This window comes from Gasterosteus aculeatus, chromosome 11, assembly GCF_964276395.1.
Source record: "Gasterosteus aculeatus chromosome 11, fGasAcu3.hap1.1, whole genome shotgun sequence".
NCBI lineage: Eukaryota > Metazoa > Chordata > Actinopteri > Perciformes > Gasterosteidae > Gasterosteus > Gasterosteus aculeatus.
In genome coordinates this window covers 16,427,172-16,443,859 of record NC_135699.1, presented here as the reverse complement: position 1 = coordinate 16,443,859, position 16,688 = coordinate 16,427,172, and the positions used below count along the sequence as shown (strand labels likewise).

The 16,688-nt window shown below is 46.5% G+C and overlaps 3 protein-coding genes across 3 annotated transcripts; 1 reads left to right on the top strand and 2 right to left on the bottom strand.

Annotated features, from left to right (window-relative positions):
- Positions 1-3,214: 3,214 nt before the first annotated feature.
- ndufab1b (NADH:ubiquinone oxidoreductase subunit AB1b) lies at positions 3,215-6,140 on the bottom strand. Its single transcript, XM_040190384.2, has 5 exons — positions 5,909-6,140; positions 4,808-4,927; positions 4,200-4,287; positions 3,537-3,636; positions 3,215-3,458 (listed from the first exon to the last, which is right to left on the bottom strand). The coding sequence occupies exons 1-4, from the start codon at positions 6,077-6,079 to the stop codon at positions 3,545-3,547; spliced, it is 471 nt and encodes a 156-aa protein (XP_040046318.2). The 5' UTR covers positions 6,080-6,140; the 3' UTR covers positions 3,215-3,458; positions 3,537-3,544.
- Positions 6,141-6,310: 170 nt separating this feature from the next.
- dctn5 (dynactin 5) lies at positions 6,311-8,715 on the top strand. Its single transcript, XM_040190383.2, has 6 exons — positions 6,311-6,684; positions 6,847-6,915; positions 6,997-7,115; positions 7,252-7,363; positions 7,734-7,836; positions 7,927-8,715. The coding sequence occupies exons 1-6, from the start codon at positions 6,637-6,639 to the stop codon at positions 8,022-8,024; spliced, it is 549 nt and encodes a 182-aa protein (XP_040046317.1). The 5' UTR covers positions 6,311-6,636; the 3' UTR covers positions 8,025-8,715.
- Positions 8,716-9,270: 555 nt separating this feature from the next.
- hapstr1a (HUWE1 associated protein modifying stress responses a) lies at positions 9,271-16,329 on the bottom strand. The gene is made up of 5 exons (XM_040190382.2): positions 15,897-16,329; positions 14,727-14,807; positions 14,140-14,207; positions 13,727-13,937; positions 9,271-12,288 (listed from the first exon to the last, which is right to left on the bottom strand). Exons 1-5 carry the CDS (start codon positions 16,090-16,092, stop codon positions 11,972-11,974), a joined length of 873 nt encoding a protein of 290 aa, XP_040046316.2. The 5' UTR covers positions 16,093-16,329; the 3' UTR covers positions 9,271-11,971.
- Positions 16,330-16,688: the final 359 nt, after the last annotated feature.

Genomic DNA, 16,688 nt, shown 5'->3' with positions numbered 1-16,688 from the left:
AGCGAAGCCGTGGACCTTAATTTCTTTTCTTCATCGTCTAATTATTCTGTGTGTGTGTGTGTGTGTGTGTGTGTTTCCCTCTCCAACATAGGTTTTAATTTCAGAAGTACGTTGGCTTAAGTTGTGTTTTTAAGCTCAGTTTTGAATATTTAACAACTTTTCGAAGCATACTAGTGAAACCGAACCTTGAGTATTAGCCAGACTTGACCGTGGTGTGTGCGCCAGTATTGAACTGCTCTGTACCAAATAATTCAATCATACAAAATATTAGTTTACTTAATTCCAGATCTCTTTGCTTAAACTATATCTATATATATATATATATACCTTATTTGTGTGTTGTTGTTTTTTCGTCTGGTTTAACAAATGTTATCGAGTGGAACATTTGAACCGCGGTTGTCATTTACTTTTTGAGTTTTCTTAATTTGACAAATTGAACTGAGGAGCCTTGGATTTTGCACTTGGGTGGGTTTAGAGGACGGTCGGACAGGCCGCTCGCTCGTGAAGTGTTTGGATTTTTCAGGTCCGTCAGAGGGAGATGGTGTGTTTGAGAGTATTGTGACGTGTGTGCGTGTGTGTGCGTGTGTGTGCGTGTGTGTGTGTGTGTGTGTGTGTGTGCGTGCTGCAACCAGAGGTGACGGTGCTTTGTCGTCCCCAGCTAGGGCGCGAGAGAAGAGGGAGGTTGTAGTTCCTGTCCTCCCCTATAGGTTCACCTCTCCCTGTTCACTGGGCCGGCAGGTCAGAGCGGCGACCTCGCCACGCCGCGCTGACCTCAGCCAGAATGTAGCGCAAAACGGTTTTTAAAGTATAAAACATGGCGGCTCGAGCCTCGATCTGCCTTCAGTGGCCTCTGATCAGCCTCAAGACATCAAATGCAGAGCGACCACTGCTCCTTGTTTCATGTATTCCAATCAGTATTGGACTACTGTTCTGGCCACGCCTGGTCGTCATGGTGATTGTGGACGCGGAGATGAGAAAGGTTTCTTGACTCGTGCACCAGGACGTGACTTGTGATTGGCTGTTCGGGGACAGAGTGGCGCTCGCTTCTTCGCTGGCTTATCCGGGATCAGCTCGCCACCGGAGGGGAAACTGCTCATCTGACCTGAGGTCCGGTCGCAGGTGCATTCTGGGAAGTCTGTGTTCGCCCGTCTGCTCGCGATGAAACTATCTGACGCGTCGTCACAAATAAGACGTGTAACCGGCTCGATGTCGCGCTGTCCGACCTGCCGCTCGCCTCACGCCTGAACACGTTATCATGCCAAATCCATGAGGGAGGGGGAGGGGGGAGGAAAGGGATAGATTTTTGGGGGGGGTGGCGGCGTGTGTGTCTATTTAAAAAGCTGGACAATGTTTAATGCTTGAAAAAAAAAAAAAAAAAAGTCATCAGCAAAAAAGATGACGTGAGGAAAAGCTTTGCAGTAAATGAAAACCACCACGAGCAGCGCCCCCCCCCCCCACACACACACACACACCAGTTAAACTCTACTTTTACATGTTTCCAATAATGTGACGCTCTTTTTCCTCCACTTAACTGTCCTGTGAGCAGATGCCATATTATATCATAAACGGCTCCTGTCAATCAAAGGCGCTGCGGCCATTTTGCTCTGACGAAAGAAAATAAACAAACACAAACTGTGAGACTGTCTTTTTGTCATTTTACATTTTGAATGAATACACACAAGCAACCTGAAAAGCTTTAGTCTAACCAGCACAAAGAGGGGGGTGGGGGGGTCGCTCAGACTATGCAGTGGAGTGTTGAACCCGAGCTTCCGTGTCCATCTTGGTTGTTTTTTGTTTTTTTTGCTCTTTCAAAATAAAAACTTAAAAAAAAAAATCTATTCCAAAAAAGTTTCAAAAACAGTTTGGACGGGATTCCCAATAATATTCCTCAAACAATGTCGTGCCATCGTTTAATCGTACTAATAATAATAACGGAAAACAAACCTTTATCACCTAGCAACCGTCGGGCCAGTTGTAGCAGGAGAGGACCGCTCGAGATTTGCAAAGTCCATTTTGTCATTTTCACAGCTCGTCTCAACGAGCTGGGGGGGGGGCGGGATGGGGGGCCGGTGAAAACTGCTAATTTTACACAACTACAATGTTTTTTTTAATAGATTCTATCAATACGCGGTGTGTAGTTGTATCACCTGTAAACCTATTATGCACATTGCTTTGGGAGACTGTTGAAACTATTCTATACATGGTTGTGTACATATACACACGTGTGTGTGTATATATATATGAGAATATAAACGTACAGTGTCTATAATCAACGGGAAGGACGTCTTCCTCACTTACAAACAAAACAGGAAGTACCTTTTTATTTTCAAATGTCTTCCTCGGGTCATCAAAAGGATTTTATCTTTAACTTCAGCGGAAACTGCACTTTTTGAAGGACAATCTTTATTTGTATGGGTATAAAAATTGACAAAAACGAAGTCGCCTGATATTACAAGGTATAGAAAACCAACTCCAGTGTGCTCTAATGAATGTCTCCTCTGATGCTGTCTGTTCGTTTGGTTTCATTTAATCCTTTTTATTCTTTGTTACTTGGTTTGTTCTGTATTTTTTTCTCTGGATTTTAGTGCTCTTAAGAGGATCTGTATTAAGGTGTAGAGTAGTAAGTAGTAAGTCTTCTGTTGGCTGTACTCGTATACTGATTACTGTTTGTAACCCTCGGGCTCCTGCAGCCGTCATACAAAGCTGTAAAACTTACAACCCTCAATAAAAGACTAACAACGACGGCTCTGCTTCGCCTCTTATTGATACCTGCAAGATATTGCAGTGAATTTTCCAGGATCCAAATTTATAATTCCCTTAGAAATGTTAAGTGCCTTTAAACAGGTCTCAATACACCATTCAGGTCCTGCTTAATGTGTTCTATATTCATTAAAGTCAACGTGCATCAAGTCCAGTGGTTACAACCTCAGATTCCACAACATGCAAATGATTTATAAATTGTAATGCAATGACTTGAGCATTCCATGACATTTGACAAAGATCCCTTGAATGTAGACTGGAGGAGCCTCAACTGAAAGACTGCCTAAATAATTCAAGTGTGTTGAGTTGCTTACAGCCAACTATCTTACGTCATAAGTGTACAAGAACTTCAAGAATTTGTAAAACCACTTTGGATCTGCTGTTAAACGGGTGTGTTCCGTTTACGATATCTGACCGGGCTGAAACATGGCAATAAATAACAGGTACACAGAACTATACAACATGTGTATTTATTGATCTATTTGAGAAATTATACATTGGAACCACGTTGTGGAGCTGGGAGAAAGAAGTCAATCAAACCTGTGTTATAGCCATATTTTGTTTACCTCCGAGCTCCGAAAAAACATTTAAATACAGTCAAACACAAAACACGGCAGCTTGACTTCAACGATGCCGTAATGGACAGAGGAGCCAGGGGAATTTGCTTCCTGTGGGGTCACGCCGGGGTCGACCAACCTCTGTAAGAAATACACAACGGTGAGTCGCTCAAATCGGAGGCCGACGAGGCAGAAAGAGGCCGACTGGAGAGAACCGACCTGTGAAGTTATTCATACACGTCCTTCTTGTCTGCGATGTACTGTACAATCTCCTCGGGACTCATCAACTTCTCCGCCTCGCCGTCGGGGATCTCAAAGCCTGCAGGATGCAAAAAGGTCACATGACGTCTCCTGATAAGAGACTGCAGCTGGCATTGTGACCGCGTGGCCGGCTGAGATTAAGTGGTTGGCGTAGAAACTGGTGAACAACATCACGAGACAAACCGAGGGGTTTCAAGCCTCGATTAATATGATTAAAAAGTATCCTTTTAGGTTCAATATAAACAGATTCATCTCTTAATCTGGGGAGGTTACATATGAAATGTTTTTTGGGTCCTACAGGTCTGCAACTAATGATTGTTTTCAGAACTTTCTCTTAATTCATTTTCCAACAAGTGTACAAAGACGTTGATTTGCATTGTCAGACTTCATGACACTCAGTTTGCAACCACTGGCTTAAAGAACGGGTTAAACAATTTATCATCAGAATTTTTGCAGATTATCTTAAGCGAAACGAACACGCTTAGCATAGTCACAGAAGCTCAACCCAATCGTCTGTGCTTTTTTGTCAATACATTTTTTTCACAGACAATGATTATTTCTGCTTGGCAAGTAAAAAAAATAAAAAAGATCAAACTGAGCAGCAGCTACGAGCCGACTCACCAAACTCGTCCTCCATGGCCATGATGATCTCCACCTGGTCCAAGCTGTCCAGGCCCAGGTCTTTCATGAAGTGGGAGGTGGTCTGCAGCTGTGGAGCAGGAAGCAAAACATTAGAAACCAAAATCCAAAATAATGGACGTGTCGCTGGTACGGCCTAAGGCAGAAGGTGATGTCACGTTGAGCCATGTCAGTCCCGCTGTGTGGACAAATACTGACAATTCATGACATTATTAAATACCTCTCATTAGCGGGATTATCTCCCTACAGAAGTCAGTAAAACAAGCATTTAACATGACTTCATCCCTTCACATACACCAACTGACGATCTGTAGGTCTCATCTAAAGAATCCCATGAGGATCAAATCGCCGTTGAGCAGCTCCAGGAAGTGAAGCGTGTGCACATGAACATGGTCTTTGACTAAAAGCATATAGCAGAAAGTGATTGTAACATTTAGGTTGCCTTCGAACGGAGACATCCAGGTTACAAATAAATTGCATGAGATACATTTTTCGCATGTGACTAGCTAAGTGACGGGCGAAACGTGCATGCATCCTTCTCAGCGTCATCCGGCAGTCTGTCAGCCACCCGCCGCCCCGTCCTCTCTTACCTTCTCGGGGTTGATCTTGTCGTAGAGCTTCAGGACGTACAGGACGCGGTCTTTGATGGTTTCTAGGGTGAGGGGGGGCAGGTCCCCGTACTGTCTGCACAACACGCCCACTGAGGGGACCTGAGGAGAACGAGAAGAGGGGTCACAAACAGGGACGACAAAGGTCATGGAAATGCATGAATCCCACCCAGAAGAGGGTTTTAGGACACACTGCTGCAGCACTCCATATTAAGCAACGCACACGACACGCAAGACTAATATGGTTATGCATCGAATGTGCAACCATTGTGTTTAGTGTGTGGAGCCCTGCATTGATATCCACCGGCTTACGCTGCAGCAACACTGTTCCCTGAACAAACAACAGGGAAGCTTGTGAACAACAAAAACTGAGTTACGTAGACATCTCTACACACACAAGCAAAAACACAAATCACAAACACAGTGACAAATCCACCACATCTTCACATGACAACTAGTGGATCACCGAGTCACCTTTAATTAAATGTGCAATGTGATTGCTTTAACTTAGTTTGACTGACTGTAGCTACCAGCACGTGCTTTGCATAACCCAGATTCCTATGTAGCTTGACGTCATCATCATCGTGGGACAAGCTATTAGTTAAAGCATAATGGAACCATCACTAGTGCTTCAATACATTAAAAAACTGAGATCACGAACAATCAAATAAGCACCACGTTAAAGTCTGCGAAGCGCCATTAGCACGTTAGTGCTGACGGAATTAGCTGCTAGCGTTAAGAAGCAATTAGGTTGAAGTTCAATTGAAGCATCAATGTGTCTGCGGATTGAAGGTGAGACGACGAACAACAACACACATGTTTGTCAATGAACTCATTAGCTTTGCTAGTTAGCTAGCTAGCCCAAAAAAGCAAAACATGGCTATTGTGTAATCTAATAATACAACGTTGTGCGGTTCCGTAAACATCGCACCAAGTGATTTCCTCTCTTGGTTAAAACAAACGACTCGCACGGGGTCCCGAACCTTAAGCGGGCCGCGGGAGCCGGCTGGGTTTGAAAGGCGTCGGTAGGTCACGGCAGCGAACGCAAGGCCCCGGCGGCTCAATGTTACCGCGGACACTCACCCGGCTCCGGAGGAGCAACCGCGGCCCCCGGGTGTCGGCGGCGAAGGTCAGAGGTCGGTGGACGGCGGCTGACGGGGCGACAGCGGCTCTGACTGCCGCGTTACCGGAGGAGAGCCTCAGCGAGGGCCGGGCCAGCGTGCGGACACACTGCTGCAGGACACGGGCCGCCATGACGGAGAAGTGATTGCGGCTTCCCGGCGTGCAAAGCGAAAAAAGAAACGCGTCAGGGGCGTTACGCATGCGCGTAAACTGACTCCGAGTCTTATTTCGTTTTTATTTTTATTTATTTTTATTTTTGTTTGCTTTGTACGTGTTATTGTGTTATTTACTAAACGTACTGTCAAAAAATGAGTAAGAATGACTTTGAAATACAAGATTTGAGAGGAAATAGGAGGATCCGGTCCAGACAAGATCAATCAATAACAAAGACACATTGCAGATTAGTTGTTGGTAATTACATTACTTTGCCAAATAACTTATTATTATTTCAAATTTTTATAGAAATATATGACTCTTCAACTAAACTACTCAAATATAAGATGTATAGCTCTGGACTTTGTTTGGCTTGATAAATCGACGGTTTGACACTCAACTCATTTTGTCTGGAATGACATTCACATAGTCGGTCGAAGGGGAGACGCTGACAGCAAAACAGACAGAGAGTTATAATTACTGGTCTATCACAACTGTCTTTAATATTTTATTGTACAGTATATTCATCCTTAGACATGGAGCTGTCTGAAATACTGTACAACAAAGCAGAGTACATCGAAACGGTAATGTAGTGTTTGCTTTGAATCCGTTGTTGGCTAACGTTAGCTAGGCGCTTGCTAATTGGCTAACCGCAGCTAACCCAAACAGGGCGTCGCGCTCCGGATAACTGAAATCGTTGATGCAGACTTTTATGAGATTATTAACATTTTTGTCGTTATCTGTAGGCTTCTGGCAATAAAGTGAGCCGACAGTCAGTGCTGTGTGGGAGTCAAAACATCGTACTGAATGGCAAAGTAAGAAATCAACAAAGAGACACCTGACAGTGACGTATGTTGTCCTTGACTCACATGTCGTGGTTGTGTTCTCTCCTCCAGACTATTGTCATGAATGACTGCATCATCAGAGGAGACCTGGCTAACGTCAGGGTGGGCAGACACTGCGTGGTGAAGAGCCGCAGCGTCATTCGACCGCCTTTCAAAAAGTTCAGCAAAGGGTAAAGAACCCGTGAATGGATGACGCAGGTTGATTTCCTGTCAGTCATCGGATCCACTGATCAACTCATTGCTTCAGCTGGTGTACAACAGGGGTCTGTCTCTGTGTTGCTGATACTGAACCCATCCCTCCTCCAGGGTGGCATTCTTCCCGCTGCACATCGGAGACCACGTCTTCATCGAGGAGGACTGTGTGGTCAACGCAGCGCAGATCGGTTCCTACGTCCACATTGGAAAGAACTGCGTCATAGTGAGCGTTAAAATGAAAGCGCACGCACACACACACACACACAACCGAGCAGGGAAAAAAGGAAACATGAGGACAGAGACAAAGCCGTGCCCCGCTACGGGAGAGAGGACATAAACAGAAGCAGTGTCTCCTCCACAGTCACATGGTAGTCACGTTCAGACTGCAGCCATGAGCGGAGTTCTGGAGTGAAATGCAAAAGCATCAGATGTGGTTCATTTTATTCACTGTTATTGCAGTTGAGCCGTGATTCATGTTCCTTTAACGCCATGAGCATCGTTTATCATGATGTAATGAGCAGTATGCAGAAAGCCCCTCGGAGTCCGCGAAAGCATTTCACTCGACAGCTGATGGTTGCTTGTTTTGTTTGCAGGGTCGTCGCTGTGTGCTGAAGGACTGCTGCAAGATTTTAGACAACACCGTCCTCCCTCCTGAGACCGTGGTGCCGCCTTTTACCGTCTTCTCCGGATGCCCAGGTCAGCGACGCCGCACAAACACACTGCTGACTCCACCCTTTCTGTTTACCCGGCACGTCCTTCACCTGCGTTTGTCTTTTCCTCTCTCAGGTCTTTTTTCAGGAGAGCTGCCGGAGTGCACGCAGGACCTCATGATTGATGTGACCAAGAGTTATTACCAGAAGTTCCTGCCTCTCAGCCAGATCTGAGTCCCGCCTCAAAGCCGCCAGCAGGATCCTCACCTTCTCCGGCCAAGTCGCGGGTCGGAGTCTCTTACCAGAAATGGACTTCTGGGGCTCACCTGCTATCCTTCACCTCACAACAGCCCCGACGCTGTCTGACCCGAGGACAAACATGTTGTCCTTCTAAGAACATGGATATGATTTCACAGTTGTTTATAGCTGCAGGAGGCAATTGTGCATATTTACAGCTCCGAATGGCAATGAGAGTCTTGAAGAGTCTTTACTGAGCTGCATGCAGCACCTTCATGTTCCAGAAGCTCCAGGACCTCAGCGCGGCTGCCGATAATCACAATCTACGCTCTCTCACAGCGGCTGTGGGCGAAGTCGGGAAGGAACACGGCTTGTAGTATAAAGTGTAACACTCAAGGACCAAAACAACAGATGTTGGCTGTACATCATTGATGTCCACATTTCATTTGAAAAAACAGATCAGTAGACGTAAAGGTTTGTGAAATATATTCTGTGATTTGTCATTTTATTTCTAATGTTGCAGAACTTTTTGCTTTCTCCCTCAATTTGTCATAAAACGTATTTAATAAGTAATTCAATTGTTCATCATCCGCTGCCTCCTGTGTTTTTCATCTTTTCTGGGCATAAAATAGCGAAAGCCAACATCTAAAACAGTGCAGCAATTAAATAAACATAAATGCCTGAAAAACAATTGTGTGGACTTTTCCCTCTGACTCCATTTCATATGAATCCAGCTTGTTTGTCACCTCATACTTTCCGTTGGACATTTGCAGTTTGAATCAGGCATCGTTCGCATCCGTGTTGACAGATGACTGAAAAGTTCAGTGTTTTATCACAACGGGAGTAGACACAGAATCTTTGCAGCCTCATGTCATCGTGGACTTGTGACTTGTGCACGTCTGGCGCGACCCAGTGGCAGAAAGCACAGCGGATATGAATCTCATTTCTGTGACCAGATCAGTAAAAGCATCTGAGAGGCCTGAATAACATCATCCTGTAACAGAGGTTTCCTGTTACACCCCCCTCGCTGCAAGTGGCCACTTGATTCCATTATCTCTGCAAAGTTAATTATAAACATTACTTTCATGTTAAAACTCAAATACATTAAACCCCTTTTTACAATTAAACAGTTTGACATGTCGTGTAAACATCTTCCTTCTTTGGACAAAACGAACACTGTACAAATTATTCTTGGCAAAACAGTTACACAAACCTACCACATTTAAAAATGAAACGGTTTGTCTCAATTTCAACTCAATGGTTTTATTTATTTTACAATGTGAACCACATATATCATACCAACAATTAAATGTTAAGTATATAGATTAGCCATTTATTATTTTTTTAAACAAATAAGTATCAAGAAACTGTTGATGATAGTGTTGCTCCAGAGACACGTGGCATGAGTCAGCCTTTTGAAACAACGTGGATGAAGGCCGGGGGGGAGGGAGAAAAAAAAAAACTCCATTATAAACAGGCTAATCAATGGGGGAGGGGGTCAGCGGAGCAGATTGAACAGCGGGGGTCAGAGGGACGGTCCTGCTCAGTCAACTCTTTGGAAAGAGATCCTCCGATAGTCTGAATGTCGCCGTTTGGTTCCCGCCGATGACGCTGCCGGTGACGCTGCCGGTGACGCTGCGGCGTGTTGGACACGCGGCAGCAGTTTAAGTGCCTGGACAGATGAAGAGCATGTGGACGAGCCGTCGGGTCCGGGTCCCCCCCCCCAGCATCCGGTTGTAGTCCAATGAGCACTGTGCAGAGTCCCAGAGTCTAAAACGGTCTGGTGGACTCAAAAGTGTCACTTTTTTTTTGAGGGGGGGGGCAATGTTCCTACTGAAGAAACGTGGATCCTTCCTATGTTACATTAGTCGCTAGACCTTTGCTAGTCATCAACACGATCGCTGGAAGCAACTCAAATCGCACTTTTCCAATATAAAAGGTTACATTTGCATCAGTCGAACTCAGTGGTTTCACGTGTATGCGAGAACAAACTCCGAAACTCTTCGCTTTGACAGGAGCAACTGAACGTCTCCTCGTTCACTGGTGAATATAAAAGACAACTTCTTGCGCAAGAATGAAATCTGTGACCAAAATGTAACAGAAGTTAAAAACTGGCATGCTTTATACAACTAAAGAAAACCCACTTTCCAGGTCATGAAAGGACGTGAAGACGCCAACCAAAAGGAGGAATCCATTGATATCTACAGGTACAGCTGGAGGTTTACGCTCCGATAACTTCCTGTACCTCCAACATGGCAGCGTATCCTGGAAATATTTAGTACGTTTTCGATAACTAGACAAATCAAAAAGGTTTCCTAATCACTTTGTTAGCTTCTGGTGCTAAGAGAAAGCATGTTCCAACAATGAGTTTTACAGCCACAAACTAGATTCAACACCAGCGATTTTTCTTTAAGTCCCAGAAATTTGTGCAATCCCACTTTATACGACTTCGCAAACAGATGAACGTACCCTCAATTTCAGACGTGTGTGATATCAGCGTCTCCTCCTCTGTTACAGGAGGATGGAAGGCAACAACCATCTCCAGAATGAAGCAAGCCCCGGGTTGCATCAACCTGCGGCAGGTGAACCAAAGCCACGCAGGTCGTATTGATGCGCGCGACCCTCAAAGAGCAGCCGGAGGAACTCCAGCGCCTCGTGTGCACGGCTCAGTGGGCCTGCTGGGAAACGCTACTGTTGTAAACAGCCGTGTGATAAATGCTTTGTTGATCGAAAGCATCTTCAGATGCATTAAATCATTTGACGGGGGACGGTTTGGATTCTTGGCACGCGAGTGGAGCTCGCACGCAGAAACGCTCAGCGGCGACCCCGCCCCTTCTGAAGCGCTTTTGGAAGCGGAGGCGAGGGCTTAACGCTCCAAGAAGCAACCTGCAAGTGGTGTCTGGGCGGGACGCGAAGGCTGCAACTGGGCACGACGGAAGAGCCGATTTGTTTGCATGAGATAGAGGTGAAAGGTAAGTGCAAAAATTGCAACTCATCAGAATAAATCACAAGGGCACATAACAAAAAAAACAGCAGCTGCTTTCTCAATAAGACTGGGGGTTAGGGCATTGTGGGTGATGGGGGGGGCAGTCAGAAGAAGGGCTGTCTGACAAGCTGTACACACAAAGAAAATCTATTCCCAGTTCCATTATCCTCAGACAACAGAAACATGGTGGAAAGTAATGCAAACATCCAGTTGGCTACTGATGCAAACAGAGGCAACAAACAGAGTCGCAACACTTGTGGTTGAAGAACTAAATTAAGCAGAGAGTCTCGTGACCTCGGGCCACAGAAGTGGAACCGGCTACGAGCGGCAGACAAAGGGCCCGACGGGGTCACGGATGTGCTCCGAATGGGCATTGTTCGCTTCGCCGCCGTCGACCCCGAGAGCGGCGATGACGATGGAGGAGGAGAAACATAAACACCAGGTGGGTGGAGTCTCCGACGAGAACATTTGGCGTGCATCTCGGTTCACTGAGTGAGACTTTTGATCATGGCCCTCACTTCCTTATTAAGGTGGTGGGTGAGGGTGGGCGGGGCCGAGGGAGGGGTCAGAGCCGGGGACTTCCTCCCTTGTCTCCTGTCTTGGGGGGGCGGGGGTTGGGGGTGTGGGGGGGGGGTGGTCTGTCTCTCTCAAACACACACACACACACACAGGTTAGGAGTTCTGATTGCACATCAGTGATTAGTAGTAGTGAGGAGAAAGGAGACAAGGAATAGAACACGTTCAACATTGGAAATCACCACACTGAGATCGTCAGTCCCAGTTCTCTTTTCAGCCCGGCTTCTGTTGCACCGCCAGACATCCGAATGTCCGCGTCCGTCCCACATGAGCCCATCCGTCCCATTCTCACCTCGCCGTGGCTTTTAAAAGGCGTCTCCCCCCCCCCCAAACCCCCCACATGCCCCCTCCCACCCCTCCACACACGCAGGCAGGCAGCGGATCAGATCATCCTGTTGCGTTTGTGTGTAGGAGAGTCTGTGATGACGTCACTACACTGGGTGGAGTTTCGTTTCCTGGCCCCTCCCCCTCCGGCAGAGGCGGAGCCTGTAGAGTCCAGATGCAGTGCCATCTCTTCCGAGATGAAAGTGTTCAGGTCGACGTCTTGGAGCCCGTTCCGCCTGCTGCGGCACACCGGCGCCGAGCCAGAGGAGCCGCCCACGCCGGCGGCGCCTCCGTTGCTGGTGCTCCCGCTCACGTGCGTGGGAGACCCCGGAGCACCGGAGCGCACACTGATGCTCGCCATGGCGCCACTCAAACCTGTGGGGGAGGGGGACCGAAAAGAGCACAAGACAGACATTGAGGCGCCAGTTGAAGAATTATGACAGAAGCAGACTTGATCACACAGGTTGAAATGAATAACTGAAGTAAAAGAGAGTCTAGTAGCAGTTTCACGGACTGATGGCGGGATCGAAGGCCGCACATCCATCAATGGAGTCTTTTGAGTGGACCAACAGTGACACATCACTAATGCATCAAATCATATCTGCACTAGAGGTCAATAGCAGCTTTTGAGGTCACACGATTAGGAAAAAGACTAATCCAATTAACCGACCTCTGATTTTATTCATGAGTAAACCATCGAATAAGATGGTGTTATTTGTAGGATTTTGTCATTTGAACAGGTTCTGTATATTTAAAAGCACCGGTGAACTCACTTCCTGGATGAATGATAGCAACATGCTTCCTTTAAGTGAGGATTTAGGAATGAGGACACGCACAGAGAGACGAGTAGGTGGGAGTCATATACCTGAAATCTCCTACGCTTATGTTACATGAAATATGAAGCTGAATCTTTAGCTAATGTAGAGCGACGGTCACATGTTGCCAAATGACTTCACTACTCAAAAGATTCATCACTTCAAGTGTCCGTCTGGGTTTCTCTCAACAACAAGTTTCTCACGGTTTAATCTTTAACCTAAGACATAAAGGACTCTACTTTTTGGACATTAAAAGATAACAGGAGTCAAGTTCAAGCCTCATTACAATCACACGGACTCTGTGTCAAACCCAATAACACAAATACACAATACCATTCAGGAAAACAATGAAAATATTGTATAAATGGTCCAGGTTATCTTGTTTTGAATTCATGATGCAGCTTTTCATTTCTAAAAGCCTTTCACAATGGTGAGATAGTGAAAATACACAACAGCAGCTACACGTTTTGATGGGAATACTAAGTTTGATTAAAAGAATCTGTGAAGCCAGGAGTGTGAATCCTGATCCGTCCGTATATCAAAACGACTGTCGGACCAAACTCCCCCAGACGGAAGTGGTTGATGTCAAATGGCATCAGATAACTGAGAAAGGAGATGCGATGAAACCTACTGACAAAGAAATAGTGTTTCTTTAGGGGGGGGGGGCATGTATCAACGTATTCATAATGTCAGGAAACTGACTATCGAGCAGAAACATTAGCTGCTTACAGTCCAGGGTCGGCGACCAACTACTTTGCCTTTGATGAAGTGACGCGTTCCCTCTCACAAACACACTCGGGGCCATGAGGGCGAGGCCCTCTTTCATCACCGGCCAAAACCAAGGCTGACCCTCATCTCTGAGCCACATGTGGCCGAGGACGATGACTGAAAGACCAGCACGCTCCCTCAAACACACGGTGACCAAGTACCTCTCTTTACTTGGTATCAGCCTGTAACACAGTCGTATAGGGTGTGTGGCGGGCGTGCACTTCACCCACCATGCAGTGCTATGGCCTCCCTAAAAGGCTGCAGGTCTGTTTCCACGGATGAGCCGGTCTCGGCTGGAGAATTCGCCCGGCTGGGAGCCACCATGGCCAGTCGGGGGTTGGCCCTGCTACTCCTGTGTGGTGGCGCTTTGCCGCACAGAAAGCTGATAAGATCCTCCCTTCGGATGGTTCTCCGGCGCTTTTTTACCCAGGCCAACATGTCCTGCAATCCAATAAAGGTGTTATGCATCCATCAGTTACACAGTTTGATTCCCTCCAACAAGCCCAGTGAGTTTCTTTTACCTTTAGCATCCCTGTTGTGTAAACCTAATAAAAGGCGATCAGCTCTTTCCTGAATACCCAACAAACAGTAGATGGAGAATGGAAGTGAGCTGCCCAAAAAGGTAAAAGAGAACAAGACCCACCTTATTACGGCGTTGGTGGCCTATCTGGATTCCCCGATCAAAGCTTCTCTGATGGGCCTCCGCGCTCTCTGTGAAGGTGAAAGACATCATGAAAAACGCTAAATCATTATCATGGAGTCTAAAGGCTCACAGATATGCACGATATGTTTAACAGGGACAATGAAGATAAATCCTATAAAGTATAAATGGTTATAATGTATAGATCTTTAGTACTGTAGGTTTGCTTGAACCTTTTTTTGGAAGGTACACAGAAATAATAGAGGTCAAGTCCAGTACAATCTCATTCTTACTGCAACAAAACACACTGGTGAATTCCAGACATTGTTATAGACTATTCTTCTGTTTGGTCTAGTTCCTTCTTAACCCGCACAGTGGAAATGTATTTCGCTGCCATACAAACCCAGCCAGCCCTGTGACGGACTGATAAATATGGAGTGGGCATCAATAAGAGCTACTTCTGTTTGCCTATTGATAACACCATCGAAGCACAGTGAGAGCCGGCGGCGGCCCCAGCTGTCCTCCACAGATCGACGCAAACCGCTCGGGGGGGGCCCAAGGGTGCAGAGAAGAGGGATGCGGTCGGGTACCTTTGTAGAGGTTGGTCACTGCTGTGGCAGAGTTCTGAAATGGCACCCACAACGACAGTCCCTGCTGATGGCATGCCCTGTCTGTGTGGGGGGGGGGTGGAGGAGGGGAGGAAAGCGAGACATTGTTTGGTTTCTGCTCCTGTTACATTTGGCCCTCGTTGTGATCAACAGTGGGAGGAAAAACAAAACAAAAAAAGGACAACAATCCACATCTGCCGCGCACAGCTGCGTGGCAATTAAACGGAACCCGTTCCATTCGCCATTTTGTCTTGCATCTACAAAACGCAGGGGGACGAGGTTCGGCACGAAAATAACTCGCCAGCCAGCGCGGCACGAAAACCACCGACACGCCAACTTATCTGCCCCCCTCAGCAGGAAAGTTGCAACGCCGCGTCAAACGCGGAACGAGCCGCGCGAGCGGAGCTCTGGCTGAGCGCGGGACGCGCGAGGTTCCGAGGGCACCGCGGCCGCAGCGTGTTGTGCACATAACCATTATTTCCACGGCGAACCGACACGGTCCTCGCCATTTTGTGATTATAACGCTGGCCGCGCTGAACAAACTGCTCGCCGGGCGGCGGCGCGGGCGTTTAAGCGGGACGAGTCCGCGTCGTTGGCCGGGGTTCATACGTCGCGTCGCGTCCCGCGTGAAACACGGCAGTGTACGGGAGACTGTCATCTGGGAATGTCGCGTAGCTACGATTGTTGTTACCGTCGCCATTTTGTAACTAGCCTGGCTAACGTTACGTTAGCTACGCGACGCTGTAGAACTTGGGTGTCAACACCCATCTTATTGACGGAGAGATCGCTGATAACTTACGCTACTTTAGTTATGTCGCCGGCCGCGGATATGGTTCTTTCACAATCGAACACTGTGTGTAACAACGGGTGCGAGTTAATAAACTATTTTTTTCCACTCACTGGCTAACAAAGCTAAACATAGCATTGCAAAATCAGCTGTAAACGTTACACAGTAATGGCCAGCGGGTTTGCTAATGAGCTAACGTTAGTTAGCATTCTACCGATAGTGACGCTAACGTTAGTTTATGCTCGGGAAGTAGCCGGGCTGCTAACCGGCAAGTAAAAGGCATAACGTTACCGGCGACGTAAGTAACGTTATGGTCAGACGAACGAGCAAAAAAAAAAACAAGGAAAGAAAGCTCAGCTTTGGACCTTTGTATAATTGTGCCACAGCAGTGGCGGAGTTCTGGAAGAGATGCCACAGTTTATCCTGATCGTTGTCGGCCTCCTCCTCGCTCGGCTCCCTTTGCTCCGCTTCGGCCAAACACTGCCGCTCCCATTTTGAGAACCAGTGCTCGGGTCCGTGTTCCTGTATCTCCGAGTCTCCGTCTTCCTTCTTCTCCTCCATTTAATGCAACGAACCTCGAGTAAAGGCGCTTTTAATATTTTAATATGTGACTATGTGGACACTGTATGAATAATTATGTGAATAAATCCATGAATAGTGTTTGCTTTTTTTAATATTTCGCATTACAGTGTGGCGTTGGACCCTGTTCCCACCACCGGCTGTGAAGATAAGCTTAGCTAACTATTTTTCCTAGCAGCCGACGTCGAAATATATATACGAGGCAGACTAACCTGTCATGCGCTACATCCCGCCCACTTGGCCAAATGTCAACTATGATTGGGGACATTAGAACCGAGGGTTCTGCTAAAGTGCTCAACTCCGAATTCTATTGGCTCTCATATATGTACGTCACAGCAATGACACAAAAGAACCACAGTGAAAATTCCTCGCTACTCAAGCTTGCGCGAGAGTACGAGTTTTGTCGCGAATATTGCCCTGTTGTGATAATAAAATGTAATATACTGTAGTACAACAAATATGTAATGTAACATAATATAACATAATACTTGTATTGAAGTATATCGTCTTTATTATAACTTTCTGTAAACGGACTAATCTACTCAATTAATCATGCAAATTATTATTTCAAGAGAAAA